The 18604-nt window shown below is 35.4% G+C and overlaps 1 protein-coding gene across 1 annotated transcript in view; it reads right to left on the bottom strand.

The window, feature by feature from the left end:
* Nucleotides 1-737: 737 nt before the first annotated feature.
* Nucleotides 738-18604, bottom strand: part of ARL6 (ADP ribosylation factor like GTPase 6) — a 56210-nt gene continuing 38343 nt past the window's right edge. Inside the window, exons 7-9 of the mRNA XM_053663540.1 lie at nt 15735-15864; nt 10532-10587; nt 738-3528 (exon numbers count right to left, since the gene is read on the bottom strand). Coding sequence (XP_053519515.1) covers nt 3503-3528; nt 10532-10587; nt 15735-15864 — 212 coding nt within the window. The 3' untranslated portion in view covers nt 738-3502. The remainder of the gene's footprint in view (nt 3529-10531; nt 10588-15734; nt 15865-18604) is intronic.

Below are 18604 nucleotides of genomic sequence, written 5' to 3'. Positions count from 1 at the left end.
CATAAGGTTGTTATGAGGTTTACATAAATTAATACATACAAACCTTGGAGATACTGTGGATTCAAACCCAGACCACCACAATAAAGTCAGCTGTAATCCTTTGGTGGAGGGTCTTGCCTGCAATTTGTAAAATGTGCAACAACTATGAAGGGCAATAAAGCAAAGCACAATAAAATGAGGTATGACTGTATACAGGATGGGGAATAGTAGGTTTACAGTTGTCCATGTGTAGAGTAATGCAATAATTAATAAATAAGAATAAACTGTGCTTTGCAAACAGAGAACTGTATAGGCTTACTTTTGCCCCACCCTATGTAAAGTGCCTAGAAAATGCATGATGCATAGTAAAAGCTGTAAAAATGTTTATTACTATTATGTTCCCAACCAAATTACATGTTCAAAATACCTACCATTCCTGTATGACTTCTAGCATTACTCGGTGACTTAAAATGTGGAGAAAGATTTAATTTGTCCTTGGTTTACTAAGTTGCCAGAAAACAGTTTAGCACGCATGTTGAGAAATCCTCCAGCGTGGCACTGAAATTAAGTGATCGAAGGAAGGGTCACGGTCCTGAGGAAGTCCCTTGCAAACCCCAGCAAAAGCATCCATAAGGAGGAAGACTCAGTATGAAATGGAATAAGTTGCCCGAAACAAGTCAGTTAAATACAATAACCATTTCTTAATCATTGTATCTCTCCAAGCACAGAAATAAACAATCTACTTTTACAACATTAAGTGAAATTTTAACATTAGTTTTATTTTTAAACTAAAAAGAAGAAATAATTAGAAAGCAGAAATATGCACAAAGTCAGTTAAAATGCTATGTTTTAAATATACCAGCGTTACATGCAGGATGTCTTAGGTATTTGCAAGAATAAAGAACAATGTGGTATGCCAACAATTCCAAAGGAAAAAAAAATAACTTGAGCAATCAGGAGACAGGTCATAATTTTTAGCAGACAATCTATAAATGAAAAAGAAATATATAAAACTCAGGCCTTTTGTGATTTACAAAGCACAGGCTGAACAGGGCCACATATAAATATTTAAATGCAAAACATACAATAGGATAAGTTCTGAACATTTCATGAGCTGTTATATTGAAATGCAGAGCTTATAAATTAAGCTTGGCTACACAGTGACGTCTAAACATGAAAAAACATCTGCTTGAGCTTTATAATGCAATAAATTTTAATTGCATGACGTTAAATACAAACACAACAACCTCAGCTTATATACACTTATATGGCATCCTATGGCTACTGTTGCCCAATTTGCTTCTACATAATCTTGACATGAAATTGTAGAGTAAAAATGGATGTTTACATAATGTAAACCAGATCTGAAGATCATAAAAACAAAGGAAAAGGTACTTCTATTTTGCCTAAATATTTGCATAAGTGTGAGTTACTATAGTTTGTAGAATACTAATTAACTGAATACCAACATGAGAATTATTTTTATCGGTCAATTGTGTCCAGAGTTTAAAATGTGAAGTGATAATAGACTTAAAAGAAGTAGCAAGAAAAAAGCAGCAGTCCTTCATCTCTGACCACCTCCCATTCCAATCCTGGTCTCCCTCCACAGTGAGACACCTTTCAATCCTTTTAGCTATTTTTATGGCAGGTATCTGTCCATTTCTAATATCTGTAACACCCTTGTCTCCTGAATCATCTATTTTAAACAGATTGTTTGGTTCTGAATCCCAGCGCCACCATTCCCTAGCTCTGTGACCTTTGGCAAATTTTAAAAACATTTTTAGGCCTTAATTTTCTTGTCTAGCAACCAAATAATAGAGCCTACCACATAAAGCTACCGAGGATTAAATGATACCAAATCACATATATGATATACCTTGCTCAAAATATAGTGATTGGAGTGATAACTATTAGTATCGCTATTATTACCAAATGACGGATGAGGACTTGAATTCTCTTAATCGCCCCTTTCTGCATCTTCCTAAAATTGTTAAGGAATAACAGTTGTTGTTGTTGTTTTGGTATATCACATTCAGTGTTTTCATCATTATGTCCCTTTTATATTTGAGTCAATTCAGTTACTGAGTCTCACTTTTTATTCTCATCAAAACAATTTATAAATGGCTGGCAAGGTAGCTTAACATGCTAGATCACTGGAAGACCCTGAGTAACTCTCAATTTGCTAAATTCCAAATCAATGGGATTTCAGGACTATGAGAAAGTAAATTACAGAACTTTTACTATAGCCTTAAAAATTTTATTCAAATCTCGGAAATATACAACAACTGCAGTTACTATAACACCTTTTTATTACTCACCTTTTGCCTGTTTTTTTTTTTAAAAAGTATTTTCACAGCTAAGGATGTTTAAGATGTTACAAACCAAATATTCTACTTTTTCTTTATACGCAAAAATTTTCAGAATTGATACCACTGCTTTGTACAGTTTCCTAGTGTTTGATTTAAAATCAAAGTTTCTATTTAGAGTTCATAATTCTAAGTGGTCTTTAATTAAGTTGTGAGAATAACACAATTTCCTACTGTAGAGACCTGAGATATGTCTAAAATTCTAAAGAACATTTATGTAGCAGTTTATGTTCAGAGAAAAAAACAGTTTGGTGAGTCACAGTCTATTTTAACAGCATACTATAGCAAACTGGGGGAATTTTAAAGAAATAAGCAGTCAGTTATAATTATTAAAGAATTACACATTAATTTTTATAACCCAATCTGAAGATAAAATATTTTCACTCAGCCAATGAAATAAAATTAAATGTGATATATTAAAAGATTCTCAAATGGTCCCTCATTAAATTTTAAGTTCTCTGAGGATAAGGAATGTATCTTATTTACCTTGTATCAATCACCATTGTGTAGGATAATGCCAGACTAGTACTGGTATAGAGATGTTTAATACACACTCATTGGACAAAGAACTTCAGCATAACTTGGTCTCAGATCTACTAATGTCTCATAGTAAAACACCAACGTCGCATTAACACAGCATTATTCTTTCATCATAAACAAAGCACATTAGTTGGTATATCACATTTTGATTTACTGATGGTGATATATAGTAAAAACCTAAACACACATTAATGAACTATGGTCCCTTATAAATATTTAAAGTTCCTTTTCACTAGCACAATCATACTGCAGTCCTACTATAAACCTAATTTTTAGAAGATAACTAAAAAATAAAATACATTTAAAATATCATAATTCATGATGAGATAGTGAGATGGATTTAACTGAATAAACATTCTTACTACAATCAAGACCTTTACCAAGAAGTTGATAGTTTGGGAAGCCCTTCTGAGGATTTGTTTTCATATAATTAATGGCCAGATTAGGATATCTGTAATCCTACATTCTTATAAAGTTTATTCAGAGTCCATAAATACGAGCAGATCATAAAATGTTTTTAGATGCACCAATATCTTTACAAAAATTTAATGTATTCAGTTTGTCTTAAGATATGTTCCTTGAACTGAGAAATGCCAAGGTTTCCAAATACTATCTTTTCAAGTCTTCGCAGTCTGGATCTGATCTGGTAACAAAAACAGACAAGAAATTATCAGTCTCTACAGGGCAGAATCTATTTTTTAACATAATCTGATGCAAATCTATAAGAACACAGTAGACATCTATGTACACTTTTCAAAAAATGTAATCCATACTAGTTTTAATTTTCATGTAAGTTGTGTATGCACAGTCTATCAACTGGCTCTGTAAGTCTGTGTAAAATCAGCAGTACCTCACGTCATCATCTCCTTCCTCCTTTATAGGCAACTACTTCCAACTCCCTTTTAAGTGATTACCTCTTTATGTCTAAGTAATATCTTTTATTATTACTTATTGAAATATCAGTTCCTTACATTTAATGAGGCTTCAGCTCTCATGTACCCCCATTCTGGTCTCTGCAACCCTCAGAATGCTTTCAATACTCCTCCTTTCCTAACATAGTAATGTAGCCATTAGTAACATAATGACTCTGTGCTGTTCACAGTTGAGACATGTGGTATAATGTTTACTTTTCCTGTCTTCAACTTTATTTTGTTTTCCATGGTGTTAATTGTTCCTTATCCTCACCCCTCTCTGCTTTTTAACATACTTAATACTACTTCAGTCCCACTACTCTATATTGTTTAAGCTTTTGTAACTATGAAGCACATTACATAGCCTTATCAATTTCTCTAGAGTGCTCCATAACTCTCTAAACTGTCTCAGTTGTTTTCTATGTTTGCCCAGTTATTTTAATACAAGGTCTTTCACTGTCATTCTAGGATCTCCACTATCACTCCCTTGTGCTAGTCTACTTGTTTCATGACTCCTTATTTTTTTCTCCTTGGCTTATTCCCTTGCGTCTGAAGAGTACACCTTTCAGTATCTACCTTAGTAAAAGGTATAGAAAGTAAATTCTTGAGACTTTACATGGATGGAGATGTCTTCATTCTGCAGTCACAACACACTGATACTGGCTGAGAACACAGGTGCCAGGACTGTTCCAGGCACTGCCCAATTATGTTACAGCTTCCAAGTGTTGCTGCTGAAAAGTATGATGCTATTCTGTATCCTTATCCTTTACACAAAAACTCTTATTTTCTTCTCAAGAAATTTGTAGACTCTTCCATGGTCTTCAGTGTTGACCTTTAATAATGATGTACCTTGGTGTGAGAACACTTTCATCCACTGCACTGAGGTCTCAAGAGGCTTTTCAACTAAAAACTCATCATTCAGTTCTTGAAAATACTGTTTGATAATTTATTTGATGATTTTTCTCCCCTCTATTTTCTCTGTTCTTTCTGAAATTCCTACTATTAAGATATTGGGCCTCCTAAACCTGACCCCTTACTTTTTTATCTTTTCTTTCCAATTTTCTATTCTTTGTCTTTTTGCTCTACTTTCTGAGATTGCCTTTATTCCTTTTTTTAAATCCTCATCCAAAGATATGTTTCTTGATTTTAGAAAGACAGGAAAGGGGAGAAAGGAAGATGGGGGAGGGAGGGGAGGGAAGGGGAGAGAGAGAGAGAGAGAAAGAGAAAGAGAAAGAGAAAGAGAAAGAGAAAGAAAGACCAATTGGTTGCCTCCCTTCCATGCCCTGACTGGGGATTGAACCTGCAATCTAAGTATTGGGTTGGCCAAAATGTTCGTTCAGTTTTAAAGTAATCCATAAAAGATAAATTTTTCATTTTCACTAATAACTTCATTGAAAAATGTATCTCACTGTTTTGTTCCACTACCTTCTGCCATCTTTCATGTAGCTTCATGAGTTCATCTTCCCAAAACTTTTTATCTTTTCAAGCAAAGAACTGTTCCAGGTGCCTTTGGCAGTCTTCCAGGGAATTAAAAGTTTTCCATTAAGAGAATTTGTGTAAACCAAAATACGTGGTAATCTGAAAATGCAATGCCTGGTGGATACAGCACATGAATTGGAACTTCCCATCCAAGCGGTAACAGTTTTTCTCTGGCCATTAAACATGTGGTCTTACATTATCCTGATGGGAGATTATGCATTTTCTGTTGTCTAATTTCGGACGCTTCCTGTTGAGTGCTGGTTTCAGCTGGTCTAACTGGGAGCAGTACTGTTTGGAATTAATGTTTGGTTTTCTGGAAGGAGCTCATAATAGACAACTCCCTTCCAATCCCACATACAGAACATCATCTTCTTTGGATGAAGACCAGCCTTTAGTGTAGTTGGTGGTGGTTCATTTCACTTGCTCCATGATCTCTTCCATTCCACATTAGTAAAGTATCCACTTTTCATCACCTGTCGCAATTTATTTTAAAAATGGAATACTTTCCTTAGGTTTAAGTAGCGAATCACATGAAGAAATATGGTCAAGAAAGTTCTTTTTGCTTCACTTATGGGGAACCCAAACATCAAAGCCATTAGCATAACCAAGCTGGTGAAAAGTGATTTTCAACACTCAATTTGGATATTTTGAGTATGTTGGTTATCTCCCACATGGTATAATGTTGACTTTTCTCAATTAATGCCTCAATTTGATTGTTATCAACTTCAAGTGGTCTATCAAATGGTAGAGCAACATCCAGCAAGAAATCTCCAGCATGAAACTTCACAAACTACTTTTGACACATTTGATCAGTCACAGCACCTTCTCCATACACTGTATAAATCTTTTTGTGTTTCAGTTGCATTTTACCTTTCTTGAAATAATAAAGCATAACATGCTGAAAATGTTGCTTATTTTCTTCCCTCTTCAATGTTAAAATGCTACACAAAAATTCACCAATTTTGATAAGTTTTTTTAAATGCATGCTGATAAAACAGCTGTCACAATACAGTCTAATAACATTGTTTCAAATGAAGTTGAAGACAACTAAGTGCTACTAGAGGTATTTTATGGAAAAAACTGAATGAACCTTTTGGCCAACCCAGCACGTGCCCTGACAGGGGATTGAACTTGCAATGTTTTGGTGTACAGGATGATGCTCCAACCAACCAAGCCACCTAACCAGGGCTATTTATCTTCTTTTAACTGAGTTTTCCATGTCTAGTATTCTATTATTATTTTCCAAAAGCTCAGTTTTTGATTCTTTCTTTTTGATGCTTGTTTTTTGAAATGTTCTAAGTAAATTCCACTTTCTCTAACCTAACTTTTCCTGTTCATGTTCCATGATTCATGTTTTTGTCTTCATATGCCTGATGACCCTTTGCCACCTTCCCACATGTATGAATAAACACTGTATGGCTGATTGGAATTTTGATATGTGCGTTAGGTTTGTCAAATATGGTTTTCATTCTAGTGCCCCTAGCTGAGGAATCTCCTTGGGAATTTCTGATGTTAACACCACAAGGTCTTCTCTCTTAGGCTTCTGATTCCTCGGAAATGACTTTCTATTTCCTGCCTACTGCCAGCGTCTTCTGAAAGATGCACAAAGCAGAAACGAATGAAATATTTGGTATGAAAACTTCGGTCACTCATCATTTTCAGCTCAGAACTACTACATGCAGTTGTGCTAGTGCAGAGATAGGCTGTCTGACTCTGCAGAAGATTAACCTCTAGTCCCCTTTTGGAATAAAGATGGAAGACTTTGTCTTCTTTTCAGCCCCAACTTATCTGATTTACATTTTCACCAACATCGAGCCCTTGAGGGGATGCGCAATATAAATTAGGATGCTTTCCAGCTTTCCCCAGTGCTAGCTCAGTATTCTGCTTTCTCTGTTAAGGGAAAGGTCTTTAGGTCTGGTAAACCATTCAGCAGTCATCTGATCTGGTAAGTCATTTAACATTCATCAGATATTCAGCTTCCAAAATTTGGTTGCCATTTTTGTCACTCCTGTTCTCTTTGCCCTTGAGGGTTAATGTCTTTAAACAAAAGTCCCTTTATTCTTAGTGAGATTTGAGGAGGAGATGAAACTAAGTGTGTGTTCGATCCTTTTTCTCTGCAACAATCATATGAATAGTTTATAAGTCCTCTATTAAAATCTGAAAGTATTAACCTTTCCCATCCAAAGTGATAAAATGAGTAAGTTGCCTTTTTCACATGGGAGGATTTCTTTTTATAAATATCTTACTTCAAAGTGTCAGAGCTAGAAAACAACTTATATCTCTGTGATGATCTCCATATATTCTCGGTTGGTTTTTAAAAAAACACTTCATAATCTCCTCAGGGATTCTTGTCTTTGGGCTGCAATTCAGAGGTAATCACTGGGGCTCCTTCCAAAAAAGAATGGAATCACGGCACAAAATGTGTCATTTAATATTTTACCCCTGGACTTTCAATCTTAACTACTAAATAATAAGATTAAATTGGTTCAAGGGCCTTCTTGTTTATCATGCTAGGAAATTTCAGAATTTTGGAAGCAAAATGAAGAGATAAATCCAGAACATCTTTCAGAGTTAGATTTACATAAAAACTTATGCCTAATAAGTTAGTTATAGACACAGGCAAATCTCCTACACACTGTTACTTATTTTGTAAAATAGGTTTCTGCCTCTTTTGAAATCCAGTGAGACAGGAGCATCAAATTACAAATTACTATTACATAAGAATTATGACCAAAGGATCTCCTATTCAAACCCAGACTGATAAACTTTTTAATCTATGTACAAAGTTTCCTTCTTTATTAAATAGAGCAGTTGGTAAAAGGGTAGGTACATTTAACATTTATTGAGTGTTTTCTTATGCTAGGGATTAATACATACAGTGTTTCATTTAATCTGTACAATTCTGACGTTTTATTTTTTAATTTTACAGATGAAGAAAATAATATTCATAAGATAAAGGATGTTAATTAATAATAGTTAGTGGAATGAATACAGTAGACTCAAGGGCTCAGGTGCTTTTTAAATACTATTCCATGACACCTACATAAAACAGGGATTCAACTAACCATGCAAAGAGCTGTTGCAACAGTTATATAAAACCTGGCAACACAAGTGCACAAAAATATTTCCAACAATGTACCTTCTTTGCAAAGACTTGGAAGGGGAGATGAAAAGATAATGAATCAGAAAAGTCAGAGATACAAAAATTAGGTGACAGACAAGAGTTGGCAAATGGCACTGTGGTGATGGATTATTACTAACACCTAGTGGCCTCATTGTGACAAAATATGTACTTCCCTCCCCCTCAAAAAAAAAAAAAGGGAACAAGCTATGATGTAAAATTCAGATGACTCTCTCAACCTACTTTTTAGTGATTACTATGCTTTGAATTACTTTGGTATGAACAATTATAGGGTTTGATCCACACTATATCTTCACTGTGAGCAATAATAAGCACTTGTAAAGAAGAAATCAAGGCTGAAAATATGTTTGTCTGTAACACTCCTCTGCAACCTATGTTTTATAGGCTGTCCCTATAAAACAAAAGGAATCAGTCCCTTGACTACTTCTTTACCACAGTCTATGAAACTAAGTTGGTGTGTTCACAGAAAAATTCCAATAGTTATTCTGAGAACCACTAGAAGTTCTCAATTAAGTTTCACTTAATTATAAAATTATGACTAGGCCTGGCCAGGTGGCTCAGTTAGCTGGAGCGTTGTCTCTGTATGCCAACAGGTTGCAGGTTTGGTCTTGGTCAGGGCACACACCTAGGCTGCGGGTTTGATCCTCAGTCTGGGTGCACAGGGGAGGCAACCACTCAATGTCTCTCTCTCTTTCTCCTCCACCCGTCTCCTTCTCTCTAAAATCAATGAAAATATCCTTGGATGATGAAAAAAATTATGACTAGAATTTTCTTTGCAGTTTATGGTAAATATCATGATGACTCCATAAATACAATGGAGAAAAATTGGTAACAGTCTGTGAAATTAACTAAAATACCATATTTTACTGATAATGTATAAAAATATATTTAGTACTTTGAATCAAAGCAATATTATTTCAATGCACAGATAAACAGGCTACTCTTGCCCATACATAAATAATATTTTGGGGGTTCAAAGATCCACCATGACATACAGAGGAGGGAAAAAAACCCACATATAACTGGAATTAAAAGGACAGTGTCGAAGAATTCAGTTGATAGCCATAAGACTAAAACTTGAATTTATAATATCTTGTTATTCACCCTTGTTCAGAGCAGGAGATGCCTAATATGAATGATTCTCAGTTGTTCTCACAAATGAAAATTTCTTGGCTTGACCCTCATGGCCTGTAATAAGAACCTAATGAACTCAGTTTCATTTACTTCTGCTCCGTGTGGATATTTGTGCTTCAAGCCGTTCCTGTAACTAGCAGACAATGTAAACTTAGGAAAAATGATGTATCTCTTAAAAAAAAGATTTTATTTATTTATTTTTAGACAGAGGGGAAAGGAGGGAGAAAGACAGGGAAAGAAACTTCAATGTTGCCTCTTGTGCACTCACTACTGGGGACCTGGCCCACAACCCAGGCATGTGCCCTGACTGAGAATCAAACCTGTGACCCTTTGATTCCCAGGCTGGTGCTTAATCCACTGAGCCACATCAGCCAAGGAAGGAGAAGTGATGTATCTTTTTTTTAAATTTATAAAATGATGTATCTTAATTTATTCCTTGACATAGTAAGCATGTACTAACCTAATATAAGAATTTTGAAGAATAACAAACAGAACCAAAATATACAAAGCATCAATAAAATACCAGTATTTACAATTCTAAACATGGGTGTTAAAGGTTATATAAACATGTTATATGTAAATGAAGATATATATGGAGTAAAGCATTCTTAAAATACATGCCATGCAGACTTATTTTAAGTTATTGACAGTAAGGTCTAGAATTTGTTCCAAACTTCAAATGTGCTTCTATTACTAGCTCTCATGGAAATTTATTGCTATAAATTAAAATTATTTCTACAGTTGTCATGTAATTGTAAAAAATCAAACACTTTACTTCAATAAATTTTTTAGAAAAATGTAATAGAAGTAAATGGAGTAAGGTACTGGATACTTACTGTAGTGCATTTTCTGAAGGCAGAAATAAATGAAAACAAGGGGGAAAAGGCAGTGATAGAATAAAAAAATGTTAAAAAAAAGGAAAGACAAATGTGAATGGAAAGGAAATAAAGGCTGAAGATGAACAGTGTTTTGTGATGTACCTTGAAGCCAGTCTACACCTTCTTGCAGTCCTTCTCCTCTTATGGCATCACTAGCACTGAAACAAAGTCCGTAAGAAACACAGCCATTTCATTATATCACAGAACCACAAGAATAAACAACCACAACTTTTCCACATAGCCATTTAATATATTCTAGTAACACATTTCTGAACAAAACTGGTTAAGCGCCGAAGCTGAATGTACATGGAAAATAAAAGTCTAAGTGTTCTGGAGGAGGACATGAGAAAATTATTTCTAACTTGTACTGATTTAATTGGTATGACATTTTAAAAAGTGTATCAACAAAAGTTATTACTTTAGGAACAGTACTCAGACTGACATTAACAAAACATACTTTGAGTTATTTTTTCCAGTGGTAGAAATGTTTTAGAGTCCCCTCCTTCCTACTTTGCCCAGTGACTAAAGAGCAGTTATTTATTAGAAATATTTGACTTAGGATGTCATTTAGCCATAGATTGAGTGACTTTATTTGAAATGGAATTTGATACCTATAGGGTATAAACCTATAATTATAACTTTGGTAAACTGGTATAATAAAAAAAACCCAGGAAATTTTAGTAATAATAATTTAAGCCATTTTTCATTGGCTTAAATTTTAGTGTCTGTAACATGGGGGAATATTTTATCATTGACCTCATATGGTTACTATGAGAATTAAATATTTGAGGTATACAATTAAATAAATAAATTAAGAAAACAAATATTTGAGATATATATACACACATGCACACACACACACATTTCTATATCTATATATCTATCAGGGTCTTTTCAAGGTCTTTCTATTCTTGGGAGTAAATTTAAATCCTCACTGTGATTATTTTATAAATAATTATAATTAAGTTATATAAACTAAAACAAAATGCTAGAAATTTTTTGAGTATCAATCCTTCCCAAGACACAGTCGGATAGCTTCTCATAATATTTTACTGATCAAGTAGTCATTTCCTTTTAAAATATAATCATGTAAGAGCAACAGAATACATAATTCGATTTTCTGAATTAGGGTTCCTTTTAGTGTGTTGAAGCATGATTTTAAAATATACTAAAACAAAGTGGCCCTGCCCCGGTGAACAACCTACAGCTCTGCTCTTCACCCAGCTGCTAGTAACAGCAGAAGGGGCCGCGCCATTTCCCCACTCTGACCACGCCTCCACATACAGAGTCACAACCCAGTGACTTGGGAGTCCAAGGCTCTGCTCCTCAGACTTAACGGGCACAAACAGACTAAAAATGGCTCAAGAAGATCTCAAAGCCCCAGAGCCTATAAATCTAAGTGATGAAGAAATAGCAAAACTCTCAGACGCACAGTTTAAAACATTGGTGATCAGGATCCTCAATGAACTGGTTGATTATAGCCACAAATTAGACAAACATATGAAGACGAAACTAATTGAAATGAATGGAATTGCACAGGAAACCAATAGCGATGAAAAGGAAACTGGGACTCAAATCAATGGAGTGGACCAGAAGAAAGCAAATAATGGCCAAACAGAAAAGAGTCAAGAAGCAAGAATTCAAAAAAATGAGGAGAGGCTTAGGAACCTCCAGGACATCTTTAAATGCTCCAACATCCGAATTATAGGGGTACCAGAAGGGGGAAAGGAACAGCCACCAGTGGAAAACTTATTTGAACAAATAATAAAGGAGAACTTCCCCAATCTGGCAAAGGAAATAGACTTCCAGGAAATCCAGGAAGCTCAGAGAGTCCCAAAGAAGTTGGACCCAAGAAGAAACACACCAAGGCACATCATCATCACATTAGCCAAGATTAAAATGAAGGAGAGAATTCTAGAAGCAGCGAGAGCTAAGGGGACAGTCATCTACAAAGGAGTTCCCATCAGACTGTCAGCAGATTTCTCAAAAGAGACCTTCCAGGCAAGAAGGGGCTGGAAAGAAGTATTCCAAGTCATGAAATCCAAAGACCTACAATCAAGATTGCTCTATCCAGCAAAACTTTCATTTAGAATGGAAGGACAGATAAAGTGCTTATGAGATAAGATCAAATTCAAGGAGTTCATCATCACCAAGCTCTTATTAGATGAAATGTTCAAGGGACTTACCTAAGAAAAAGAAGATAAAAAACATGAACAGTGAAAGGACAGCAAACTCATAGTTATTAACAACCACACCTAAAACAAAAGCAAACTAAAAGGACAGCTAGATCAGGAGTGGAAACATAGGAATGAAGATCTCAAGGAGGGTTAGCAACAGGGGAGTGGGAGGAGGAGAAGGGGGGAGAAGGTACAGAAAATAAGTAGCATAGACAGTAGATAGAAAATAGATGGGGGGGCAAGAATAGTATGGGAAATATAGAATCTAAAGGACTTGAGACATATGGTCATAAACTAAAGGGGGGGAATGGTGGGGACGGGGGTTAGGGCTGAGGGGAATGAAGGGGGGGGAATAGAACAACTGTAACAGCATAATCAATAAAAAAAATTAAAAAAAAGAAATATATGAAACTAAAAAAATAAATAAATAAATAAAATATACTAAAACATATGTACTAAGTTACCTATAAGAGTTAATTTGATTCTAATCAAATCAGAAATTACTTCCAAGGAATTACTTATTAGATTATGAATATGACTTATATCTTAAAAATAAAGACAAACAGCATGGGATACACAATTATTCAAAGCAAACTATGGATTATCTGTATCAATAGCAAAACATCAGTAATTAATACTTATATCAGCAAAGATGAATATATTGATTTTATCACACCACAGTCCCGAACAAGACTACAGTATCAAGTAAGTAATATATTGGGGAAATCCTTCCCTTTTGGTGGAAGAGTCACTAACTACCCTACTAAAGGCCCTGCATCTTTTCCTACTCATTCCCAACTGTCTGAATTCTGCTTTCCTTTCAAATAAGCCATAAGACCTATAACTAAATAAAAGCCAAAGTCTTCACCATGTCCTACCAGGCCCTATGTGATATGGCCCCTGGTTATTGCTCAGTGGTCTTATGTCCTACAAATCCATCCTGGATGTCTCTGCTCCTGTCAGCCTGGACGTCTTGTTATTCCTGAAATATACCAGATATTGCACATTTTCACCCAAGAGCCTTCTCACTACCTGGCCTCTTTATTTGGAAAGGTTTTTTTTCCCCCCAAATCTTTGTGTAAACTCCTCCCTGACTTCAACTACATGTCAGAGAGGGAGTATCTCTCATTATTTCTTTTATCTAATATTATCCTATTTTATTTTTCTTCACCTTTCCAGCTGACATTTTATAGTTATCTATTTACCTGTTTTATTATCTGTCTACCTTACAAGATTTTAAATAATCAAACAACATACATATCATGTCGGGGACTGAGTCACAGCACACACAGGAAGAACAATACTGCAATAAGATCCTGAAAATAAGAGTTGACTATATGTTTAGTACACTAGTTCAAAATAAACTATAAAAGTTTCTTTTAATTTTTCAGACTATACTTCTCTATAATCTTTTGTTGCCCAGCAAATTTACTTGTACCTGTAGGAAGAGACATGCAATATTTTATCTCTACATCACTGCGCATTACCTTTACCTCTAAAACTGGAAAAGAATACATCTATTTTCAATTTTATACATGCATTAAAAATAAAAAATCTTAACAAATGAAGTTTGAAATTCACTAAGTAATTGAAACTTAGAGATGTCCAGTTTGAATTAAGAAAGCAAAATCACCAATTTAAAGAAATACTTGGCATTCTTCTGTAAGTTATACATAAAACATGAAAACTGGAAATGTAATATTTTGCATTGTCATAGCATTAGGATATTACTTTTTCTCTCACTGAAAAATATTTAGATGTCACAACTCAGTAAGTTTTTAAAATTTCAAGTGCTAATTATTTTAATTAGAGATTTTTTTCACTTGCAAAATTAACTTCCTCCTCAAAATTAGAAGTAGGACTGCATCTTTGACTAATTAGACTCATGTTTTTGAATGTATTACTTTCTATCAAACCACTCACAATACTTAATACAATGGAAAAATTAAAATTATTCTACTTTAGACATTATCAACATAGATGTGATTTACCTAAATGATGTACAGATATGCAAAGGTTCCATCTTTGGATATTTCTCTATTCAAAATCCCTCCATTCTTCACCAACAAAATACCACAGAACCTCAAATTCTAACCCAAGACTTTTCTTCTGATTCCAAAGAAGGGAGGGTTTTACTTGAGATAGATGGTGTTTCACTCCTGAGTAGGGGAGCGGGAGGCCTTGAGTACTGAGGAGCTTCCAGGGCTTTCTCAGCTCTCTTCTATTACTTTCAGCACCAAGGGCAGCTCTTCGAGTTCTTTTCTGAGCCCTACTAACTCCTTGCTTTGTATTTTCTCTGCTACAGGCCATGGATTTCTCTGCCTCTGTGTTCAGCCTTTCTCCATATATACCATCTTATAAAAAGGGGAAACCTCATAGGGTAAGGGAGTTCAACGACAGGTTGTGGTAGGCATTAAATACTAATAATGTAAAATAATTTCAGACATTATTTATGAATTCAATCTTATTAGTATGTCCAAGTAAGATTATTATTTCCATTTATATTTATTCAAATAAACAAGTATTTATTGTGAACCTACTAAGTACCATGTACTACAATTCCAGGGCTTAGAATGAAGAAAGCCTATAAAACCCCAATTTTCATGGTGCTAATGCACTAGTATAAGAAGACAAACTATAAAACAAAGGAAAAAAAGGGAAAAGGTCACATAGCAACATAAAAAGCAAAGAAAGGTAAACATGAGGCAGGGTAAGGTAATGATTGTTTTAGAGCATTATCAGGAGAGGTTCCTGAAGGTACTCAGCACAATTATTTTGGAGAATAATATAGACAAAGGGCGTAACAAGTTGAAACACCCTCAGATGGAATTGTGGTTGGCTTATTCAGTGTGTAGAAGGAAATCAGCAGGGTTGAAGTTGAGTGAGTAAGCAGGTTGTTTAATTTATTTTCTTAAAGAACTGTTTATATTTTTCAATGCCTCAAAAGATTTGAAAGGTTTTAATAGTAATATAGTCATCAACACCTGCAATGCCACATTCTATAAAATAAAATCCTTAGCTTATATCCTACCATGTTAGGTCATTTATAAAATGAACTTAGAAAATAAACACTGAAGCTTGGAGATTTTTTCAAAATGACAAAATGAAGAATAAATCTAAAACTTTACCAAATATGCCATGGCTTATCTTTGATGTTCTCTAAACACAGCAACTGAGACACTTTCACGGATGTCACTGCATCTCTAAGGTCCATTTTGTTTGCAAAGAATAAGATCGGTATTCGGCGGTGCTTAATATCTGAAAGAGAAAACAAGACTACCATCACACTTTTAGTCTTCCGGTCATTTCCCCCCAAGTCCTTAAAATCAAAATTTACTAAAATTATTTTACAGTCACTTCTTATTTCACTCACTCACTCACTCATAAACTTTTAAAGACACAGACTATCAGGCATGTGTTTGAGTGATATCACAATTTAAACAATATTTCTCCCAAGATTATCTGCTCTCTGGCTGGAACTTTAAAACAAAGACAAGTGTTTGTGGGGTGGTTCACTAAGCTGTCCCCGAGTAGTGCCTACAAAAGGTCAAATATTTTGTTTCATTTTTTTCAACACAGAGGCGGCAGACTTCAAATAGAAGCAGAAGGAAGATAAAGTGGATCTTGATTTTAGTTACAGTATTGTAAGTAGCAAACTAGATATTTTAACAATACATTTTACCTTGTTACAATGTTGAAAACATTGCTCACTATTTTGAATAAAGAATTTATTTAAATAGTTAAAACTCAGAAGACACAAAGTGGTATTCAGTAACACAGTGTCCCTCTCACCTCGGTCCCAGGCCATTCACTTGTCCTCCCTTGAAGCAGCAGCTGGTAGTATCCATGATATGGTATATTTTTAGAAATATTTTACATATTTGAAATTAATTATTATATATGATTCTTTATACAAATAGTAGAAGACCATTCTCACTTTTTAAGCCTTTTGCTTTTCACTTAATTTCATATCTTAGAGACTATCCATTATCAGTACATTAGTTTCTTCATTATTTTAACTATTGTGGAATATTCTGTCTTTTAGTATTGTATTATGTACCATAGGTTATTTACTTAGATGTAGCTGAGATATACTGCTGCAAATATTCACAACAATAAACAATGCTGTAATGAATAAACTGTAAAAAAAAATTGTCACTGGATCAGTGTGTCTGCTGGGCAGATTTGAGAAGTGGGATTGCAGGCTCAAGGGGAATGTAAATTGCAGTTCTCTCAGATGGGATTACTGACCTGCCTTCCCTTAAACAGTAAGGGAAGAGAGTAAGAAGTACTATCAGGACAACAAACTCACAACTATCAACAACTGAACCTAAAACCAAACAACTAGAACAGGAACAGAATCACAGAAATGGAGGTCACATGGAGGGTTATTGGTGGGGAGGGGGTGGGTGGAGAATGGGGGAAAAGGGACAAGGAATAAGAAGCATAAATGGTAGGTACAAAATAGACAGGGGGAGGTTAAGAACAGTATAGAAAATGGAGAAGCCAAAGAACTAATATGTCTGACCCACGGACATGAACTAAGGGGGAGAATGTGGGTGGGTGGGGGAATGTAGGACAGAGGGAAATAAAGGGGAGAAAAAAATGGAACGTCATAGTATAATTAATAAAATATACTTTAAAAAGTATAATCAGAATATGTTTACTTACACAGTTTTTATTTTATTTTATTTATTTATTTTTAGAGAGAGGGGAAGGGAGAGAGAAAGAGAGGGAGAGAAAGATCAATGTGTGGTTGCCTCTCATGAGCCCCTTACCAGGGACCTGGCCTGCAACCCAGGCATGTGCCCTGACTGGGAATCAAATTGGTGACCCTTTGGTTCATGGGCCAGTGCTCAATCCACTGAGCCACACCAGCCAGGGCACACTGTTTTGAGAAAAGTGAAGAAAAGTTCTATTCAAAAGATGTTTATAATTCCTTTGTTATAAGCTATCTTGGCATGTTATTTCCCCACTTAGCTATTAACTTTTATTTTCTAATTTATTCATAGAAATACATTAAGTAGTAAGGAAATAAGTCTTATAGCTATGATATGAAATACAAATATTTTTTTTGCTTGTCATTTGACCTTGACTGCACATGGTCCATTTTGCATTTGAAATCTTTTCATGGAGGCACAGTCATTGATTTTTTTAGGATTCTGGGGTTTGTTATAGTTAGAAAGTCCTCTTCTTGCTCCAAAATTATTTTTCAAAATCTCCCATAGTTTCTTCTATTGCTGTAACAGTGTAAATTTTATATTTAAATGTTTAGTTCATGGGGGGAAGATGGTGGCCAGGTAGGAGGAAGCAGATTCTACTCCCTTCTACACAGGAGAAAACCCTAGCCGATCTACAGAGGAAAAGAGCAGACAGCCAACAGTACCACAGCATATATGAAAATAAGAGACCAAAAATTGTAGCGGACACTGAAAAACTGGACAGTAAGGAGAGTGCTTCAGGACAGTAAGTTCCTGGGACCAGGGTGGCTGCAGTCCCAGGCTTGGTATTTGTTGGGTCTGCCACAGGGTCCTGGGGAGAGAGCCAGGGCAACTGCTCCCTCCCCTGCCAGACAAGGTTGCAGGAGCACCGGGAGAGATCTGGTTGCTTAAAGTCACAGAGAGGGGAATAAATACCAAGTGGCAAACACAAGGGGGCTGGGAGCACCCACAGAGTTTGTGGATGCTGGTTGGGGAGAGTTGAGAGTCTCCATGTGAGGGGACCTGACTCCAATAGTCACCAGTCTGGCTGGAGAACTGGGCTGAGCCAGAGGCCAGGCCACAGTACTGAGCAGCAGGCTGGAGTAGGAGGAATTTCTCAAAAAGAAAAAGTATTCCAAGTCATGAAATCCAAAGACCTACATCCAAGATTGATCTATCCAGCAAAGCTTTCATTTAGAATGGAAGGGCAGATAAAGTGCTTCTCAGATAAGATCAAATTCAAGGAGTTCATCATCACCAAGCCCTTATTATATGAAATGTTAAAGGGACTTACTTAA

This window comes from Artibeus jamaicensis, unplaced genomic scaffold (assembly GCF_021234435.1).
Source record: "Artibeus jamaicensis isolate MK-2021 breed Jamaican fruit bat unplaced genomic scaffold, CSHL_Jam_final contig_3206, whole genome shotgun sequence".
Lineage (NCBI taxonomy): Eukaryota > Metazoa > Chordata > Mammalia > Chiroptera > Phyllostomidae > Artibeus > Artibeus jamaicensis.
The sequence above is the reverse complement of the archived record's forward strand: the minus strand, read 5'-3'. Positions and strand labels throughout refer to the sequence as shown.